Source organism: Cyprinodon tularosa, unplaced genomic scaffold, assembly GCF_016077235.1.
Source record: "Cyprinodon tularosa strain WSP-4 unplaced genomic scaffold, ASM1607723v1 ctg342, whole genome shotgun sequence".
NCBI classification, from domain to species: Eukaryota; Metazoa; Chordata; class Actinopteri; order Cyprinodontiformes; family Cyprinodontidae; genus Cyprinodon; species Cyprinodon tularosa.
The window spans coordinates 1,128,768-1,148,443 of record NW_024039055.1 but is presented as its reverse complement, the minus strand read 5'-3'; the positions used below and the strand labels follow the sequence as shown (position 1 = coordinate 1,148,443).

Sequence of the window (19,676 nt, the reverse complement as noted above, 5' to 3'; positions counted from 1 at the left end):
CTAGATGACTTGCAGAGACACATTTTCTCTTTACAGCATATAACACAAAATCTAGTTCTGAAAAGAGCATGAATTCTGTATTTATCATATTTGATGTTAGTATATTGATGTGTATGATTAACCAAAATCTTTTTAAACGTTTATATAATATTCCACTTGAGGGTATTACTGCTGCCACTGTCTGTATTAGAGGGAAAACATGGTGGGGTGGACAAAGGGGTGGCCATGGCCACCCTTAGCCCCCCATCTAGCTCCGCCCCTGCATACCTGCATTTCAGCCCTTTACGACCACTCAATGCACGCGCGCCTACAGGTGTGGCAACGATGTACACCCGGAAGTGAGCTTTTGTCAACAGAATCGACAGCCGCTCGGACTGCACACGCTCTATAGGCTACTCTATGACAGAATGGCTGGAGGAAGCGGAGAGTCTAGCCACTGTAAAAGATTTTCTTACACGTTTCTGAAATTCCTCCTGGCCTTCTACGCCTGCGTCTTTTGGGTGAGTGTGGCCGTTTTTTATCTAAATTAACTTAACTGTCTACCTGGAGAGACGCGTTTCTTACTATGTGCGCTCAAATCGAAAGGAAATAGCAGGGGTTTATGTAGTTGCCTATAAATTAAACTTCCAAGTGTTTTATGAGATTCGAGCTTTTATTTTCTTTGCTTGTGGAGTAACGATATCAGAGATTTAGTATTTCACCTGTTGGCCACACCTTCCTCTGCTCACCTTTACTCTAAAAACTGCCGCTTTGGATAAACAGGAAAACAGTCTGTCACTGTCTGATTAGCGCGTGATCTGTATGGAAGCAAACCATAGTATGGAAGCAAATCGTTACCATATTTCAAATGAAAAGCATTTTCATAAATACTTATTCATTTTAGAATGTGGCTGTGTTGTTTGACTCATAAATGAAATTAGTAATCAATCATCCTGTTTGCATTTTCATTTTCTTCTTTAACAATGCTCAATATTTTACTCAATTAAAATGAGAAAGGAAAAGACATTTGAGATTTATTTTTTCAAAATGTACCCCAGCAAATACATTTTATTTTGAAATCTAAAATTTGAAAATGAAAAAGCATTTCCAGAACTGTTTTTTCATTTTAAGAATGTGCCTGCATTATTTGACTCCTAAATTAAATTGGTAATCAATCATCTTATTTGCATTTGTATTTTCTTCTTTAAGACTGCACATTCTATGCCATAATCAAAGAGAAAACACAGCGGACATTACTTTTTCGGTTTTCGTGGTCTGGGGCAAAGTACTCTCTATAACTCGAAAACTAAAAAGCATTCTGAGCGGCTGGCGCAGCAGAGTGACGTTAGCAGCCGTTCTTCCTCAGGTCTTTGCTGAACGGGCTATCCATCTTGTTCGGTAGGGGGCGCTGTGCATGTCTGCATTGCATTACATTGTAATCGTGCGGACGGGAAACTTAGGAACAGTCGGTGTTGTCACAGGTTCTTAAGAAGCAGGCACTTGCTCTAAAGCAGCAGTGGCCTCCCTCAGTAGTTCTGCCACTGTTTTGGTCATTGTGGTCGTTCAGTATGTCAACCAGTTTCCTGCATTTCTGAAAATGCTTTTTCATTTGAAATATGGTAACGATTTGCTTCCATAGATCTGATCAGTCGATTCTGATAAATAGAATTTAATCTAATTTGCTCAACAGCTCAATATGTAATTGATTATTGATCCTTTATGTCAGAGTTCCCAAACCTTTTTGACTTGTGTTCCCCATTGGGCATTTTGTCTTACAGTGAGTTCCCCTCTCAGTCAAAAGTATTGATGGTTGTCTAAAAGTGTAACTTAAAATAACTGAAATGAATACTATTTTAGTTAATCTTTTAATTTGAGCATTTAATTTTATTTATAAAATAAAACATAAATATGTTGCCTGCAATTCAGTAATGAATCAAATTAAATACAAAAATAAAATCATGTTATAAACCGCTATTAATAAAACTGGAGCTCACTCCCTTATAATCACATTTAAAATTGATGAAATGCAGGGCCGTAGATAGATGGGGGACCAAGGGTGGCCATATCATTGCCCAACCCCCACCCCATACAGATGGTGGCAGCAGTAATACTCTCAAATTTTCGTTTAAATTTTTCATATATTACTTACTATTTTTTCCATGTATTCATAATTTCTTCACGACAAAAACATTTTGGTTAATTATACACATCAATATACTAACATCAAAGATGATAAGTACAGAATTCATGATCTTTTCAGAACTAGATTTTGTGTGTTATTGGGTAAAGAGAAAATTATGTGTCTCTGCATTCATCTTCAGTGAAATCATGATAACTATTTTGATAAATATTTAAATTAAATAATCAATTATTGTAGACATTAGTACTTGCAAATATCAATTTTATGCAGAATTATTATTGATAAAAGTAAGTAAGTAATGACAATGGAAAAGATGTTTGCGCCAGAACTCAAACCTGAAAGTATTGTATCCACTATACCCTTTATTTAGAAAGCTTGGATGTTTAAATATATGCGTCTATTTGTTAGCAAAGGCTGTAGGAAAGTATAGTTTGTCTTATCTTTGGCTTAACCCTGAGGTTCTGGCGTCTATCCACTTTCGGCCACCCCTCAGTGTATATTGGTTATTGCCTGGCCACCCTTATTAAAAATTTCTGGCTACGCCTCTGATGGATTGGGAAAAAAATAAAAATAAAATAAACGGAACAAAAATTATAGTCAGATAGACTTAATTAGTTTTACTTTTTTTCATCAAATCACCTGAGCTGCTTTCATGAGCTCCATTGCTCAGTGTGAAAAAACAGCTGATACCAGGCTGTTCTCTACATCCAGTCTGTTTTTCTGCTTGGTTTGGATGTGTGTTAAAGTTGAAGGTGAACTCAAACATATAAGCAAAACGTACTTTGTGATTTTATTTTTGTTTTTTTATTGGGTCCTCATAAAGCAAAACAGACACCTGACTACTTACATGTTATTTCTCCGCTGTCATGACTTTAAGGACTGGCTGGTTTTGGTAAATGCTATCTCAGAGAGCTGACCACATGCATTACATGACACAGTGCTGATGGTATTATTGATCCCACAGAGCCTTGGCCACAATAATACCACAAGCATTACATGACACAGTGCTGATGCTATTATTGTGGCCAAGGCTTTGTGGGATCCTCACAACTATTTTAAAGATCTTCTTCAATTTCTTATCATTTGGAAACCTCTGATAATAATTGCTGTGTGTTATGCAGTTTATATCTCACAATTTCTAATAAAATGGCCAATTGTTTTCATAATTCTATTTGAAAAGTGAAAAGTTTTAAAACTGAGTAATCTACATCAGGCAGAGGTAGTAAAAGTACAAATCCTTTGTTATCTTAAGTAGAAATTTCTGCTATTTATACTTTACTGGAGTAATAATTTGTTTTAGACAATTTTTCACTTCTTCTCCTTACAATTTTTTTTTCTTTTTGCAATTATCTATACTTTCTTCTCCTTACATTTTAAAAATAGGCTAAATAGTTTTGTTTTATTTGAGCTCATTTATGTTATGGCCTATTGGTATTTAAAATAAGATAAAAACCTTAAAAATAATTAGCTTCACCCAGACAGTTAATTTCAAATTGATGCAAAGTTAAATTGGACATGGGTACTATTTTTTATAAAACTTAAGTATAAGGAAGTTATCATCCAGAATTGTAGAGAAATGTTCCTTTAATAGGGTAGGGTTGTAAATAATCTGTCCTTAACATTATTTTTACTTTTATACTTTAAGCAGTTTTAAAAATACTGCTTTTACAATGTTTACTTGAGTAAATAGCTTCTGTTGATACTCTAACTTCTAACAGTAGAATTTCTACTTGTACTTGAGTTATAAACATTAATACTTTTGCCAATTCTGATATTAGGTGTTCATTTATTCCAGTTTTGGTTAATATGATGCACATCTGTTAAAAAAAAAAACCTAAATTAAAGTGCTCTAAAAATAGAAAAAAGAAGATGTAAAGTTCACCCTGAGAAAACAATACCATGTGTTCCCTAGGAAAGAAACAGAGGGCAACTGAGCCATTGCTCCTACCATTGCCATTTGGACTTTTTTTTTGTGCATTATTCAAATGCAACAGAATTATTTTTGCTATCAATGATGGCTAAACTAAACAGAGAATAGCTAAGCTTAAAGTTGTAAAGCCAAATTGTCATCTATAGTTGAAGAATTCATTTGCAAAACAGATAAAACACAATTTTTGAAAAAAAGGAGAAAAAAAAATAGCTGAGGCATCTAATTTACTCTTTGCTTGGCGCTGCTTATAAAAAGTACTGTGGTGTGAAAAAGTGTCTGAACTTTGCACTTAAGTGTTTCGGAACATCAAACCAATTTAAAACCGTAGTCAAGGACAACACAAGTAAACACAAAATGCAATTTGTAAATGAAGGTGTTTATTATTAAAGGAGAAAAAAATCCAAACCATCATGGCCCTGTGTGAAAAAGTAATTGCCCCCTAAACCTAATAACTGGTTGGGCCACCCTTAGCAGCAACAACTGCAACCAAGCATTTGCGATAACTTGCAATGAGTCTTTTAAAGCGTTCTGGAGGAATTTTGGCCCACTCATCTTTGCAGAATTGTTCTACTTCAGTTACATTAGAGTTTTTTTTTTTTTTTTAGCATGAATGGCCTTTTTAAGGTCATATCACAACATCTCAATAGGATTCAGGTCAGGACTTTGGCTAGGCCACTCCAAAGTCTTCATTTTGTTTTTCTTCAGCCATTCAGTGGTGGACTTGCTGGTGTGTTTAGGATCATTGTCCTGCTGCAGAACCCAAGTTCGTTTCAGCTTGAGTTCACAAACAGAAGGTTGGACATTCTCCTTCAGGATCTTTTGGTAGACAGCAGAATTCATAGTTTAATTTATCACAACAAGTCTTCCAGGTCCTGACGCAGCAAAACAGCCCCAGACCATCACACTACCACCATCATATTTTACTGTTGGTATAATGTTCTTTTTCTGAAATGGAGTCTTCCTTTTCCGCCAGATGTAATGGGACACACACCTTCCAAAGAGTTCCACTTTTGTCTCATTGGTCCAAAGAATATTTTCCCAAAAGTCTTGGGGATCATCAAGATGTGTTTTGGAAAAATTGAGACGAGCTTTAATGTTCTTTTTGCTCAGCAGTGGTTTTCTTCTTGGAACTCTGTCATGCAGGCCAAATTTTTCCCAGTCTTTTTCTGATGGTGGAGGCATAAACGCTGAGCTTAACTGAGGCAAGTGAGGCCTGCAGTTCTTTGGACATTATTGTGGGGTCTTTTGTGACCTCTTAGGTGAGTCGTGGCTGTGCTCTTGGGGTAATTTTGGGCGGCCGGCCACTCCTGGGAAGGTTCACCTCTGTTCCATGTCTTCGCCATTTGTGGATAATGGCTCTCACTGTGGTTCGCTGGATTCCCAAAGCTGGAAATGGCTTTATAACCCTTTCCAGACTTATAGATCTTAATTACTTTCTTTCTCAATTGTTCCTGAATTTCTTTGGATCTCGGCATAATGTGTAGCTTTTACGTATCTTTTGATTGAAAACAGGTGTGGCAATAATCAGGCCTGGGTGTGGCTGGAGAAATTAAACTCGGGTGTTAAAAACCACAGTTGTAGTATATTTTAACGAGGGGGGACAATCACTTTTTCACACAGGACCATGATGGTTTGGATTTTTTTTCTCCTTTAATAATAAACACCTTCATTTACAAATTGCATGTTGTGTTTACTTGTGTTGTCCTTGAATATGGTTTAAATTGGTTTGATGTTCTGAAACACTTAAGTGTGACAAACATGCAAAACAACAGGAAATGAGGAAGGGGGCAAACACTTTTTCACACCACGGTATGTTTTTTTATTCTATTTATAAAAACAGAGTTATCTGTTTTTGCAAATGAACTCTTCGGTTGTAAAACAGGATTTAAGCCAAACTTTGGGATGTAAAGGTAGTTTTGATAGACTATTATATTTGTATAATGATTAATGGTGTATAAAGAGACACCAATATTATCCATATAAATGTTGTTTAGATAAAGTAAGGCCTCGGGTAATTATTTAATTGCCTTTATGCCACAAGTGTCTTGCAAGTGAATTGTGCTATATAAATAAACTCGCCTTGCCTCATGTGGCTTGTTTTCAGCTGTCATCATATATCATTGAATTCCCCCTCTTTCCCTTTAATAGTATTTATTTTCCCCAACATAGTCAGCGCTGCAGCTGGGTTATCTGATAGAAAGAATAACAGTTTATATTTGTAACAGCAGATGTGTGATTGACGCTCCAGTTAAAAACTACTTATTTGTTTCGAAATCCTTTTGGCATGGGAAAACAGAGGAGTAGGAGGGAGGGAGCACAGTGGGTGGAGGAGAAGGTTCATTATAGAGATTGAATGCTGCACTGATAGTGGGAGGAGAGGCAAATTATTGAGCTGCATTTACTTTGCTTCCACAGGTTGCTGATCTTTAAAAAGAAGTAATTTTGTATTCAGGCTGTGAGAAGAATGCAGTTAATCGAAAGAATTATGAGCGGGTTTGGTTGTGTTGTTTCATTTCCGAGAAAGCGTAGACATCCGCACTGTGCTGCATTGATTAGAAGTGAAATAAGTTCAGCTTCTCTTTTATTTTAATGAATGTTGTACTGTGTTTTAACTTTCTTGAACATTTTTTAAACAATGAAAAACTCTGGAAGAATAATCACATGCAATAAGCAATGATCTAGAAGTTTGTAGGAAAGACTTGCAGCTCTCTAGAATGTTTTTAATTTGCACAAACCTGTCTGGCTTGTTTAGATCCTCATTCTCGGTATTGTAGAACAGGATGTGTCTTGCCTGATTATAAGCCTCTGAGATTGTAAACAGGTCAGTCATCTGCCCCTTATGGTGGCTAAACAATGACCAAAGGCTGATGAGTTACATCCTGTATGCTTAGGTCAAAGAATTCATCAACAATAGGGCGATTCAGGGTATAAACTGGCTAAATATAAAAATGTTGCTGATGACGTTCAAGCAGGAATTAAAACTTAGCATTTAGTTAATGGGAAGACAACATGTCATGGTTCATTTTCTGCGCAAATGACGGACATTAGGTTTAATCTGTTTTGTAAAGATGGTTTTAAATTATTTCTAGTCATAGTTGTAATGGGTATCTAGTGTTTAAATACTGTTATTTTCTTATTTTGTCTGCTGCACAAGGCTACAGGTCTCTCTTCTTCTGTTTCTCTTTAAAACATTGTCAGTGTTCATGCTACATTTGTTAAATTCTAGAAATATTATTATAAAGTTTATAGATTCATTACCCATAGAGAGATGTGTTTCAAGTGTAAAGTCCTGGAACCTTCTTGCTCCAGGCCACTGAGATTATTTCAGGTTTGAGAGGATTGTGAAGCATATTCCACTAAAATGTTAGAAACAGCTGTTTGATTCCTTGCAATAAGCATCCAACCCCCAGAGTTGGATGAAATCTCAGAACAATGTTAGCTTGGCAGTGGAAGAAAGGACTGGATGGCTGCCAGTTGGTCCAAATTCCTCTTTTCAGATGAAAGTAAATAATTTAATTTGTAAGACTTGGGTCCTAGAGTCTATAAGAAGTGTGAAGTGAGTGAAATGTATACAGTCTACTGTTGGTCCTCTGTGTTTTATGATGTTCAAATACATTTTAAAGTGCGGTATTCCTCCTTCTGCTGATAAGCTTTATCACCATTTTCCAGCCTGATGTGTTTCCTGGCATGCTTCTATCAACACCTGCTTTAAATAATGAACCTACTTGATTTGCAAGAAACTGGCCTGAGCTAAAGCTCACAGTCAGTGGTGTATCATCAGCATGAGGATGACTTCACTGAAGCTCCACCAAGTTTAAAGATGAACAGTCCTTTTAGCATAAAGTATAATACCATGCTGACATTACACATGCAAACAGACCACTATGATGTCGGAGTGAGGCCGCCTACTGAGCTATACGCAGGGAACGGACAAGAGATCAAAACTTCCCCTATAACTTTGCACACGATCATAACGCAAGTCAGTGCTTCACATTTTAAAATAATAATAGGCTTTTTTACATTTGGATTTTCATTATTTAGGACTATGTGTTATAAAAAAAGCACGATTCAAGCTTTTGTTTCATCAAGATGAAAAACTTTTTTTTTTTAAATCACTCATATACTGTATCACTCTGCTTATAAACATTTAATTTAGCAATATGTATTAAGTGTGGGGAAAAAAAAGAGGATTTGGATCCCTAAACTGTCTTTTAGCACTTTTAAACAAATTGTAAGCACATAGACTGTCTTTCATTAAATAAGAATGTTAAGACAATTATCTATAGAGACGATTTAATTTTACACCATGCATTCTTATCGTCTTTTCATGGCTTTGAAACAGTCACCAAACAAAATAAATGGAACCAGAAAAAGTAGCTGTCACAGATTAGAAAGTCTGTAAGTATATTTGGATGAATTATGTGTTGTAAATATGACTTGCACTACTGATGACTGAGTAAAAGTACTGATGTTTTATTAATCATTTCATTAACAGAATACTTTTCCAAAAGCCACGTTTTCTGCTCATGCAAATGAGAGAAGTCTAATATTGGGTTACTGCCTTGATAACTTTGTTTACTTTGCACAACAGAGTCCACCTCTCAATCATGTGGCCAGCTCCAGTATGTGGAGGGGTTTGAACTCTGGACCACTGTATTCCTTAGTTCCGTAGTTTTTTCTGGTTTAAATAACTAAAACACAACAAAAAACAAAGGGTTGGACTCAGATCTGCTTTTGAGATTCTAGTTCTGCTCTATGCTTTCAAGACATAGCATTTCAAAGATGTTTTAGCTGTTGTGCGATGTAACCATGGCCTGCTTCCTTTATATCAGCCATCCACAGCTTTAGGTGCACACAGAGACACAGGCCTTCCTGTTGCACTGTAGTTTATACCACTAAGGTAAAATCTAAGGCTTAAGTATGTGTCCATTGTCTTTATTTCTGAGGTATGATTATAAACAGTGTTTGAACATGGATCATGTTTTACAGCATTCCTCTTTAAAGAGGTTTGACCTGTTTTACGTTGCTAAAAAGTGTTGATGCTCATCTAGAAGATAGTTCTCCTGTAATATTACTCTAACATTTGTGACCTTTGATGGAAGTTGCTGTGTCCACTTCTAAATGCTCTAAATGGTATTATCTCCTCCCTTCTAAGAGGGAGTAGATCAGTGGTGAGCGACACTTCAGCTACACACCATGACAGATGGTGAGTGGGGACATCTAAGGAAAGGACATCATGGTGTATTTTAGGGTTTTTCATGCATGTCTTTCAGAGTTTCTAGGAATCCTGAATGAAATGCATGAAAAAACTTTTTTTCTTCCCCCCCGGATTGCTTTACCCTCTGTCTCTCAAGTGTTCCTTTTCTAAAATAAATAACTTCAAAAGCTAAGAGATATACCAAGGATTTGAGATTAACATTTTTTTTTTATCTCGAGCTTCTGCATCTTACCAAATGTCCTAAAAAATTCACTCTGTTTGCCAATATTATGTCTTTGTTTACTAATTATTTAGGACTAAGCACAGGTGGGTTACCTATATAGCAAAAAATACCTGGATTTAAAATAATGATTTCTTTATACCGCTCTTTTTATTGAGATGTAGTTCCTGAGTGATTTGTTTTTTTTTTGTTTTTTTTTGATGATGAAATACGACTAGATTTACACAATTCTTTCCCTCTTAAACTTGCTCTGCACTGCTGGTCAACTTGTTACTTTAAATTTCATTTAATTTTATCGGAAAACATCAATACCACTTCTAGCTTTTCCCTTCTTGGGCTCTTCAGATACTCATTGATTTTTATCTTCTAGAATAACGGACTAAAAAACTTTTTCATGTTGCGACAGTAGCTAGTAGAGATGCACTGATCCAATACCTGGATCGGATATTGGAGATTTGATATCGGATATCAAAGAGCCAATCCAGTGCACTTTACGTCTTGCACTTTAATTCTTTCTTTTTGCTGATAATTTGTTGATAAATAACATAATGTACATTTATATCTGTTCAATCATCATTCTAATGGTGACAATATCATTAAACCGCAAATTGAGAGGTATGATCAGCATGTGTGTTAAAAAGCCAGTGTTGGGCATGTTACTTTGAAAAGTAATTAGTTATAGTTACTAGTTACTTCTCCCAAAAAGTAACTGAGTTACTCCACAATAAAAGTAACTAGCTACTACTAAAAGTAACTTTTGCATTTCTCGTCCCCATAATCCTCACCACCCAGCCCCCACCTTCTCGCCGTGTGTTTCGAAAGCCAGCTGAATAGAGTGGATGACAAAGACAAGTACCTGCAGAGAGTTTTGCATTTATTGCAACTCAACGTAAATGACATCAGGGGGGACGCTATCTGACGGGGCTATAAACCCTGTTAGATAGCGTTCCCCAAGTCTAACATGGGGGACTAGAACAGCAAATAAGGTTAATAATCTAAGCACTCTGGAGTAAAGAGGTTGAGGTATGTCTGTTCTTAGCCTCACAGGCTCCAAACGAGAGCTCATGAGAGATACGAATGAGTTACACAGCTTCCTTCATGGCATGAAGAGGAGGACTGTTGTTTTGAGGAGATCCATTTGGCCAGTGAAAGATATACATTAACCTAACAGATAATGGCCTTGATGAACTCCAGTTGTTTTTCCTCCAAATGTTCAAGTGTGAGAAAGCTCTTTATGCAGTGGGTGGGTTGGTTCCCCTCGGGGGTTTGGGGGGGGGGGGGGGGGGGGGGGGGGGTGATTTTGTAAGGTATAAATGTATGTACTGAAATGCCTCAGTCAGAGCTCTATCTCTCCGTCCGACGACGTTAAATAAATTTGAACCTTATTTCTTGCAAGAAATGCCTCTGCCTCAGCTTCCTATCTCCACAGCACAAAGTAGTGGAAATGTACTGTTTGGTCTAATTACTCATACTTGTCATCTTCCAATTGGACCGGGTCGAGGGGTCAGCAGTCTCTGCAGAGACTCCAAGACTTCACTCTCCACACACACCCCCAGATGTGAGGGCAGAGGAGCTCCCAGGCCAGCTGAGAGACAAAGTCTCTCCATCGTGTCTTGGGTCATCCCCTGGACATCCCACTGGCGGAACATGACTGGACCACCTCCTGAAGGAGGCATCCAGAACAGATATCTGATCCAGACATCTATTTAAAACGGACAGTCCTCTTACCCTGATCCACCAGAGGTGTCCCTACTCCGAGTGCATCCTGGATGATCGAGTTCCTCACCCTATCTCTAAGACAAAGCTCATTTCACCCGCTTGTATCTGGCATCTCATTCCTTCAGTTGTTATCCTGTTTTCATGACCATAAATAAGGGAAGGAACATAGACCAACCGTTAATCAGCTTTGCCTTTTGGCTCGGCTGCAACAATTTAGTCTAAATAAAGATTGTTTATTCTGGAACTTGTTTAAATTTGTTGAAATCAAAATAATACATGACATGGATAAACCAATTACAACTATAATGCTGTGTCTATTTTGCCACCGTAAGAAATATATTTGCTTCTCTGTTTTTCAAACAAAGGTAATCTAATCATGCTTTACATGTTTATTTAACATTCTTGAGTACATGAAATGTCACAGTAAAACTGATATTTCTATTTTAGGCTATCACAAAGAGGAAGTTCGGAACATAATTTCATCAAGTTCTCAATTTCCTGCCTTAACATATGTTTGCTGCTTTTCAGCTCCAAGCGTTCACACCCTGCATTTTAATACATCTGAGTCCACATCAAAGCCTTTCTCTGTTATATATTTCCATGCTTCTAAACTGGAATAAAGTCATAATCCAGTGACTGTAACATAGCCTGCGGGGATCACATTTCCACCTGCTATGAGTGTCAAATCCTTTTAAATTATTTCGTTCCATTATTGTTACTCCTCCAAATTCCTAACGGACTGTGCTGCCTGCATAAATGGCCATACAAACATGGCAGCTGGTCTGTTATTTCACATTCATACAGAGTGAGAACAAGAAGTGAGAAATAGTCATTTTTTTCTCACCACCAAACTAAATAGGTGGCTAGGGTGACCCATGAGATAAGGACTCATTCACATGTCAGTGGCTGTCTTCCTGTCTGCTGAATGTACCGCACCTCTGTCACTCACTGAACAGAAAAAAGCAGAAAAATACAAAAGCAGAAATACTGTCAGTGTTTTGAGTGTTATTTCTCATTTTTAATGGAAAAGAGGAAAAAGGACCAGGGGCGGAGCTAGACATTCTCATAATCAGGGGTTTGGCCTGCAAAATATTCTAATCTTTCTCACAATAGTTTGCTTTAAATGTTGCTTCTTCCATCCAAGTAAACCAGTAAGAAAACTGTATAGCTTAGCTTGGTTTGACGACCACCTTGCTCAAACAGCTTTTCAGCTAATTTTACAAATTTTAAAGGAGGAGGGCCTTAAGATGGATCCTCCAAAAATGTGTCTTTGATGTTCTTTTTTTTATTAACAAATGCTAACCAAACATTTAACAGTTCAGGAACAAAACGACAACCTCTTCCTTCTCACTCTCTTTGCTTCTTTAAGTCACCACCAACGCTCAAAAGCAGGATCTGGAAACACCTCGGCTCCGTCCCACATGAATTCCAAATAATCAGAAATATCTAATTTACAATAGTGGACATATTAATGAATTCCTTTACTGTACCATTGGTTTTATAGAATGTTTATATAATATAATATAATATAATATATATATATATATATGTATATATATATATATACATATGTATATATATATACATATGTATATATATATACATATGTGTATATATATATACATATGTGTATATATATATACATATGTATATATATATATACATATGTATATATATATATACATATGTATATATATATATACATATGTGTATATGTATATATATATATATATGTATATATATATATATATATACATATGTGTATATATATATATATATATATATATACATATGTGTATATATATATATATATGTAGAGATAGAGAGAGATATAAACATGAATCGCTTTCTATTTAGTAAACTAACAATAAATCAGAATATTTTATTTATATTTGGATCAATGAGTGTTGTAGTTTAAAATAAAATCCAGCTAGTCAGTGGCACTGTAGGATTTCTAAATGGCCTCTCATGTCTCCTGCTGCTGAGATCTGGCCTTTCTTTAGTTGCACACCAGGAAAGATTTTCTGGTGTAAATAGTCAAATCTTTCCAAGGTAGTCTAGCAACAAACAAGCTATTAGAGTAAGCATTGCCAGTAGGGTGTATTTGTAGGAGTTTTGTGAGGGCAGTATTATCCCAGCTGTGAAAAATGTCTGGCCACCTAGGACAAAAAAAAAAAAAAAAAAAACATAGTAAAAGATTACAAAAAGAAATATAGTATTTTTTTTTACAGAAAAAGATGGATATGATTTTGATAATCTAGTGGGGTTAATTTAATTTTATCAATGCAAACAAATATCTAAGTTCCTTCCTCCCTTATAGGTCAGTGAAGACATGATTTTCAGCCCAATATCAAATCAGCATTTGCAGATTGTGCTTTCTGTCCTTTTGTATGAATATTGTTTTCCTCCTAAACAAAGTAAGGTAGCATTACATTCTAAGCTGCTCAAATCTGGAACAAACACTTAAAAACATAAAATGTGCAGAAATCGTTGGCTCCTTATAAGCAGAATGGGGGGCGAATTGGTGTGCAATCTAGATAATTATTTGAACAGTTGAAGAAGTAATTGAAAAGTAGATTCGGATGAGATATAGATTTAATCTTTGCGGCCAGATTTCAATTCAGGCGTGTTATATCTTTTTGTATATGTAGCTACTTTAGTTCAAGATCTTTTTTATGCTTCTTTTAAGTATGAGTGGTCAATAATTCAACTGAGCGACATGTATATTACATTATAATTGTATCGATTTGGGTGATATGACTTTTTTATATATAGGCATACATACAGTCTATGATAGTCATTGACTGACTTCAGGGTTTTATGTGGTTAATTGTTGTTGTTTTTTTTAAGTAAATATTTCTAAAATGTAATGTTAGATCATTATAAAGAGCATAATGATCAAAGATATTATGAGGCTACACTGAATTTATATTTTTTCCTGTATTTGTTCAGAAATTAAAATGCTCCGCCCTGAACCATATCCTGTTGTCTTTCCAGGTAATAGGCAGCATTATCCTGGCCATTGGCATCTATGCAGAGGCGGAGCGACTGCGCTATAGGACCCTGGAGGGGATGTTTTTGGCCCCATCTATAATCCTAATCCTGCTGGGAATTACCATGTTTGTTGTTTCATTCATCGGAGTGCTTGGCACATTAAGGGATAATCTGACTTTACTAAAAGTGGTGAGTATTATGGCAAAGGTGTATTCTCTATTTATAGTATTATATATTACAATCAAACAAAAGGCATTCAGTATTTCACCTAGTTATATACTTATCCCACAATAAAATCCGCCTCTATACATCAACCAGAACTTGATGCATGATTTCAGCTGTATGTGAACTTTCATTGTTCAAAGTAATTGGTTATCTTTTTATATTAATAATTGAAGCAATGAGTGATGTATTAATTATTTAAACTGAAATCAAGGCTTTTATTTAAATACTAAATAACACCTATTTTTTTCGCGTTGTTTTAAATAAGCTTGAAATTATTAAAACTATGAATAAAACGTATGACTCTGTGTTTGATGCTGTTATAAAAATGTGCAGTCTGCCTAAATTCACTGGTGAGTATTGAGGATCCAAGACCTGTTAAGGATTTTCGCTGCACCAAAGCATGTCAGTGCAGCCAAGTGTCAAAATCTTGGATCTTTAGCAATCCACTCTGATTGGAAAATTGTAAAGGAACAAACTAAATCATGTCTCAATGTAGTCATAACTAGGTAACAAATTTCATCGGTTATATTGATTTAAGATCTGTGAACTTTCTTTAAATTATTTTTGTCGGATTTAAAGGTTTTAGAGCTTAACCACTATTACATTTTTTGTGATTATGTCAGATGCCACATTGCAGTTGTGTTTGTTGTTTCTTCCACCAATGAAAATCTAAATTAGTGCAATTGATAAAAAAATCTTCTTTACATACACGTTTTTCCAGTTTCGACTGCCATTCCCTGGATCTTACTGTGAACTCTATAAAAGAATCTGCTATAATTGCTGTTTTTTTCTGATTTTTTTTCTGTTTTTATTGAATTATGGATTCTGGGGTTGTGGAAATTGTGGTGAGTGGAAATTTGTGTTTCCAGATAATTGCTTACTTCTCCTCGAGGTGGATTTGGCCTCAGGAGACTTAATTTACCTAAACTGGCTGGTTTTAGATGCAGCGGTGAAAACTGACACACAAAATATGACCTTGGTAGATCACAAGGTTGTGGAAAGTTTTGAATGTTTTTTTTTCTTTAAAAAAAACATATATTAATAGTAATGTTTTTAGTCTCATTGTAGAGTGCCTGAGATATGCTTCTCCCTTTTTGTCTGTTTCCAAACTATTTAGTTCAGTGTCGCAAAGCTTGTCTCGTAAATAAAGCTACAGCACTTTGGCACATTGGTTTGTTATCCAGCTGCTTGTATATTGTCCAACCCATCTGTTCTCAACTTTGTTAATATGAAGGCCATAAGCTGTTGGGGTGCTGTGCTGTGTTCTTCAAAATTAGGTCATGAATTACCATGATTAAAATTGACCTGACTTTGCAAGTACATTCAGAATTGTTCACGCTGTGACAAATCTAAATATAAATCATTTCACCATCCTGGCTATGCTTTCTCCTTCCTGATCCTCCTCGATAAAAGACATATAATTAAAACACAATCTTGTCTTTATATCTAAACAAATTTGAGATTGAACTGTTTGTTGGTTGAGAAGCAGTGAGGCATTACACTGAGATAATTTAGCTGCTACCATCAGCTGACTTAACAGGTTTTAGTAGCGTCGGTGTTGAATAGATTCCTTTCCTATCTTCCAAACATGCATTTTGTCATGCCTTTCCAATGAATTATCAAATACTTTTTCTGAACAATTTATTTTCTTTTTTCATATAGTCAGAAACTGAGGGGGTGATATTTAGCCTTCAACTAATATCAAGCTGTGAACTGCTGTAAAGAAAACCTTAGCTGCAGCTCTGTCAGTGGCTCATACGGTGCTCCATCTTAGCATGTGGTGAATTTAGACTCTGAATAGAAACCCTTTCCCCACGGGATGCATCAACAGAAGAGGCTGTGTTTCCAGTGTAGAAAATGATTGAACTGTGCATGCAGTTGTTTGAAAGCAGCAATAGGGAGACGGTGCACTCTATTAGTGACAGCCATACAATGCTATACTGCTGAACAGCAGATGACTTTTAGCTGCTCTGTTGACACCTTTAGCTTTTTCCAGGAATGTGTAACCTGGAAATGCTCAGTAAGGAACTAATATATTCTAAAGGGTTCCTGCCTCAGAAAAAAAAAAAACCTTAAAGAGGTTATTCTAAGGTTAATGTTAAGGTGGCCCTTCGTGTCCATAGGCCAGTATCAGTATCAGTATACTGGCATATTTTATAAGTGTCAAATATGTTGACGCATATCAAACAACACCACCCAGAAATCCCTTTCACCAGCACGAGACGGAAGAAAAGTGTCCAATAACGTCTCCCAAATGTATTAAAACAACCCCCTGATCCGAATACACGAAGAGCAAAAAAAAATTACCACCGAAGCGATTGGAATTTACACCGCATCTGCCATGCACCCTTATTCCACAGTAGAAGTGGCAGGATTGAACTGCCTTTGAGGATAGCCTTTTGGTCATTTTTTTTTTTTTCCTGCACTGTACCGAAAACGTACCGAACCATAGGGTCCATAAGGTACGTACCGCACTGTGAGTTTTTTGTACCGTTCTACACCTAGTGGAATATAAACAATAAATATGAATATCACAGTAATTTCCTGTGGCAGATACTAACTCTGGTTTTTTTACTTTCATATGTTCTGTCACTGCAGAGCTGTAGCTCTTAATAAGTCCATAATTTGTACACCAACCTTTGTCCACATACATACAGTTCTCCTCCCCAGGTTTTACCCAACCGTGGTCCTGATCTGCTTTGGATAAATGAAAACCGTTGGTCTGGAAGGCTAAGTCTGGCATCTAAGAGATAAGCCAGGTTTCCATCAGGCGAAGAACAGCACAATTCTTCATCTGTAGAAGCACTTAACAGACAGCAGATCCTTATTATGATGCAGTGACTGGAAAGTGGTCAGAAAGAGAGTTGAAATCAGAGGCTTCCTAGTCTTTAGCTGGGCCAACACACTCTCTTGCTTCCCCCTCTTCTGTTTATGGGTGCTATGTTGTGATTCAAGACTGTTGGAGACACAACGTTGAACATTTTATGTTTCAGGTTTGTAATGATTTTTATAGATGAAAACTTCTGTACAGATTCAGATGAATATGTTTATCTAGTTACAATGAAATAAGATATTAATATATATACACTATATTGCCAAAAGTATTTGCCCACCCATCCAAATTATTGGAATCAGGTGTTCCAATCACTTCCATGGCCACAGGTGTATAAATTCAAGCACCTAGGCATGCAGACTGTTTTTACAAACATTTGTGAAAGAATGGGTCGCTCTCAGGAGCTCAGTGAATTCCAGCGTGGAACTGTGATAGGATGCCACCTGTGCAACAAATCCAGTCGTGAAATTTCCTCGCTCCTAAATATTCCACAGTCAACTGTCAGCTGTATTATAAGAAAATGGAAGTGTTTGGGAACGACAGCAACTCAGCCACGAAGTGGTAGGCCACGTAAACTGACGGAGCGGGGTCAGCGGATGCTGACGCGCATAGTGCGAAGAGGTCGCCAACTTTCTGCAGAGTCAATCACTACAGACCTCCAAACTTCATGTGGCCTTCAGATTAGCTCAAGAACAGTGCGCAGAGAGCTTCATGGAATGGGTTTCCATGGTCGAGCAGCTGCATCCAAGCCATACATCACCAAGTGCAATGCAAAGCGTCGGATGCGGTGGTGTAAAGCACGCCGCCACTGGACTCTAGAGCAGTGGAGACGCGTTCTCTGGAGTGACGAATCGCGCTTCTCCATCTGGCAATCTGATGGACGGGTCTGGGTTTGGCGGTTGCCAGGAGAACGGTACTTGTCTGACTGCATTGTGCCAAGTGTAAAGTTTGGTGGAGGGGGGATTATGGTGTGGGGTTGTTTTTCAGGAGCTGGGCTTGGCCCCTTAGTTCCAGTGAAAGGAACTCTGAATGCTTCAGCATACCAAGACATTTTGGACAATTCCATGCTCCCAACTTTGTGGGAACAGTTTGGAGCTGGCCCCTTCCTCTTCCAACATGACTGTGCACCAGTGCACAAAGCAAGGTCCATAAAGACATGGATGACAGAGTCTGGTGTGGATGAACTTGACTGGCCTGCACAGAGTCCTGACCTCAACCCGATAGAACACCTTTGGGATGAATTAGAGCGGAGACTGAGAGCCAGGCCTTCTCGTCCAACATCAGTGTGCGACCTCACAAATGCGCTTCTGGAAGAATGGTCAAAAATTCCCATAAACACACTCCTAAACCTTGTGGACAGCCTTCCCAGAAGAGTTGAAGCTGTTCTAGCTGCAAAGGGTGGACCGACGTCATATTGAACCCTATGGATTAGGAACGGGATGTCACTTAAGCTCATATGTGAGTCAAGGCAGGTGAGCAAATACTTTTGGCAATATAGTGTATAAGATTGCAATGTGTGTATAAATTTGATCAGCACATTAAATTGCATCGAATGATTCCAGTATCGGTGTGGGAAATATCTTTTTTATGAAGGAAGGCTTAGATGTAATATAGGCTACAACGTTCTAGCTTCCATGAATATAAACTTATTAATGGTATATTTGGCCCATTGTTTTATTTTTTCCATTAACTTTATTAATTATGCTCACATGCACACCTGATTCAGATGTTAATGAATGAGATGACAAAATTTAAGTAACTGTTGTGACGAGGCCAAAGGCTGTGTAACCGACCTAAAGAAAAAAAAAAGGCATTTTAAAACTAAGTGAAAAGGGATGGCAAGTTTTGCGACTGGCTTGTGTACAACATCAAATCAGAGGAGATGCACTGTCAAGATTGTTGTACGTATGGCTTGGAGAAAGCAAGATCAGACCTTGTAGAAAATCCAGCTACTGCGGCAGTGGAGGAAGCAGAGGTGAGTGTCTGCCCGCCTCCTCCTCTCTTAAGGCTCAGAGCCCTCAGTCTATGCTCTTTGAAAGGGTTTTCTCTAGAGATTAGAGATTGAAGATTAAATTGGTTAATAATCTGACAGCACTTTAATTCATATTCTCCACAAGTTCATGAACCTTTCTAAAGCATGTGAATGGTTTAGAGCCATTTACCTTGATTTTAAACCCGAAAAGATGTTTACTGGTAAAAAAACAAAACAAACAAAAAACAGCTGCGTTGCAGGTGGATTGGGAAATCCACCTGCCATAGTGGCTGGTGGCCAAAAAAAATCAAGTTCAGGCCCTGGATATTAATCATCACTAGCTGCTGTGTGTGCTCTGCACGATTACGTAATTAGTGTTACAATCATAAAATTGAAGTCTGTAGATCACTTTAACTGTATTGCTGTGCATGATATCATTGAAAATA

General features: G+C 37.1%; 1 protein-coding gene across 1 annotated transcript in view; it reads left to right on the top strand.

Annotated features, from left to right (window-relative positions):
* The first annotated feature begins 313 nt into the window (after positions 1 to 313).
* tspan15 (tetraspanin 15) overlaps positions 314 to 19,676 on the top strand; it is a 71,225-nt gene continuing 51,862 nt past the window's right edge. The window contains exons 1-2 of the mRNA XM_038294616.1: positions 314 to 500; positions 14,204 to 14,389. Of these exons, the coding sequence (XP_038150544.1) occupies positions 408 to 500; positions 14,204 to 14,389 (279 nt within the window). The 5' untranslated portion in view covers positions 314 to 407. The remainder of the gene's footprint in view (positions 501 to 14,203; positions 14,390 to 19,676) is intronic.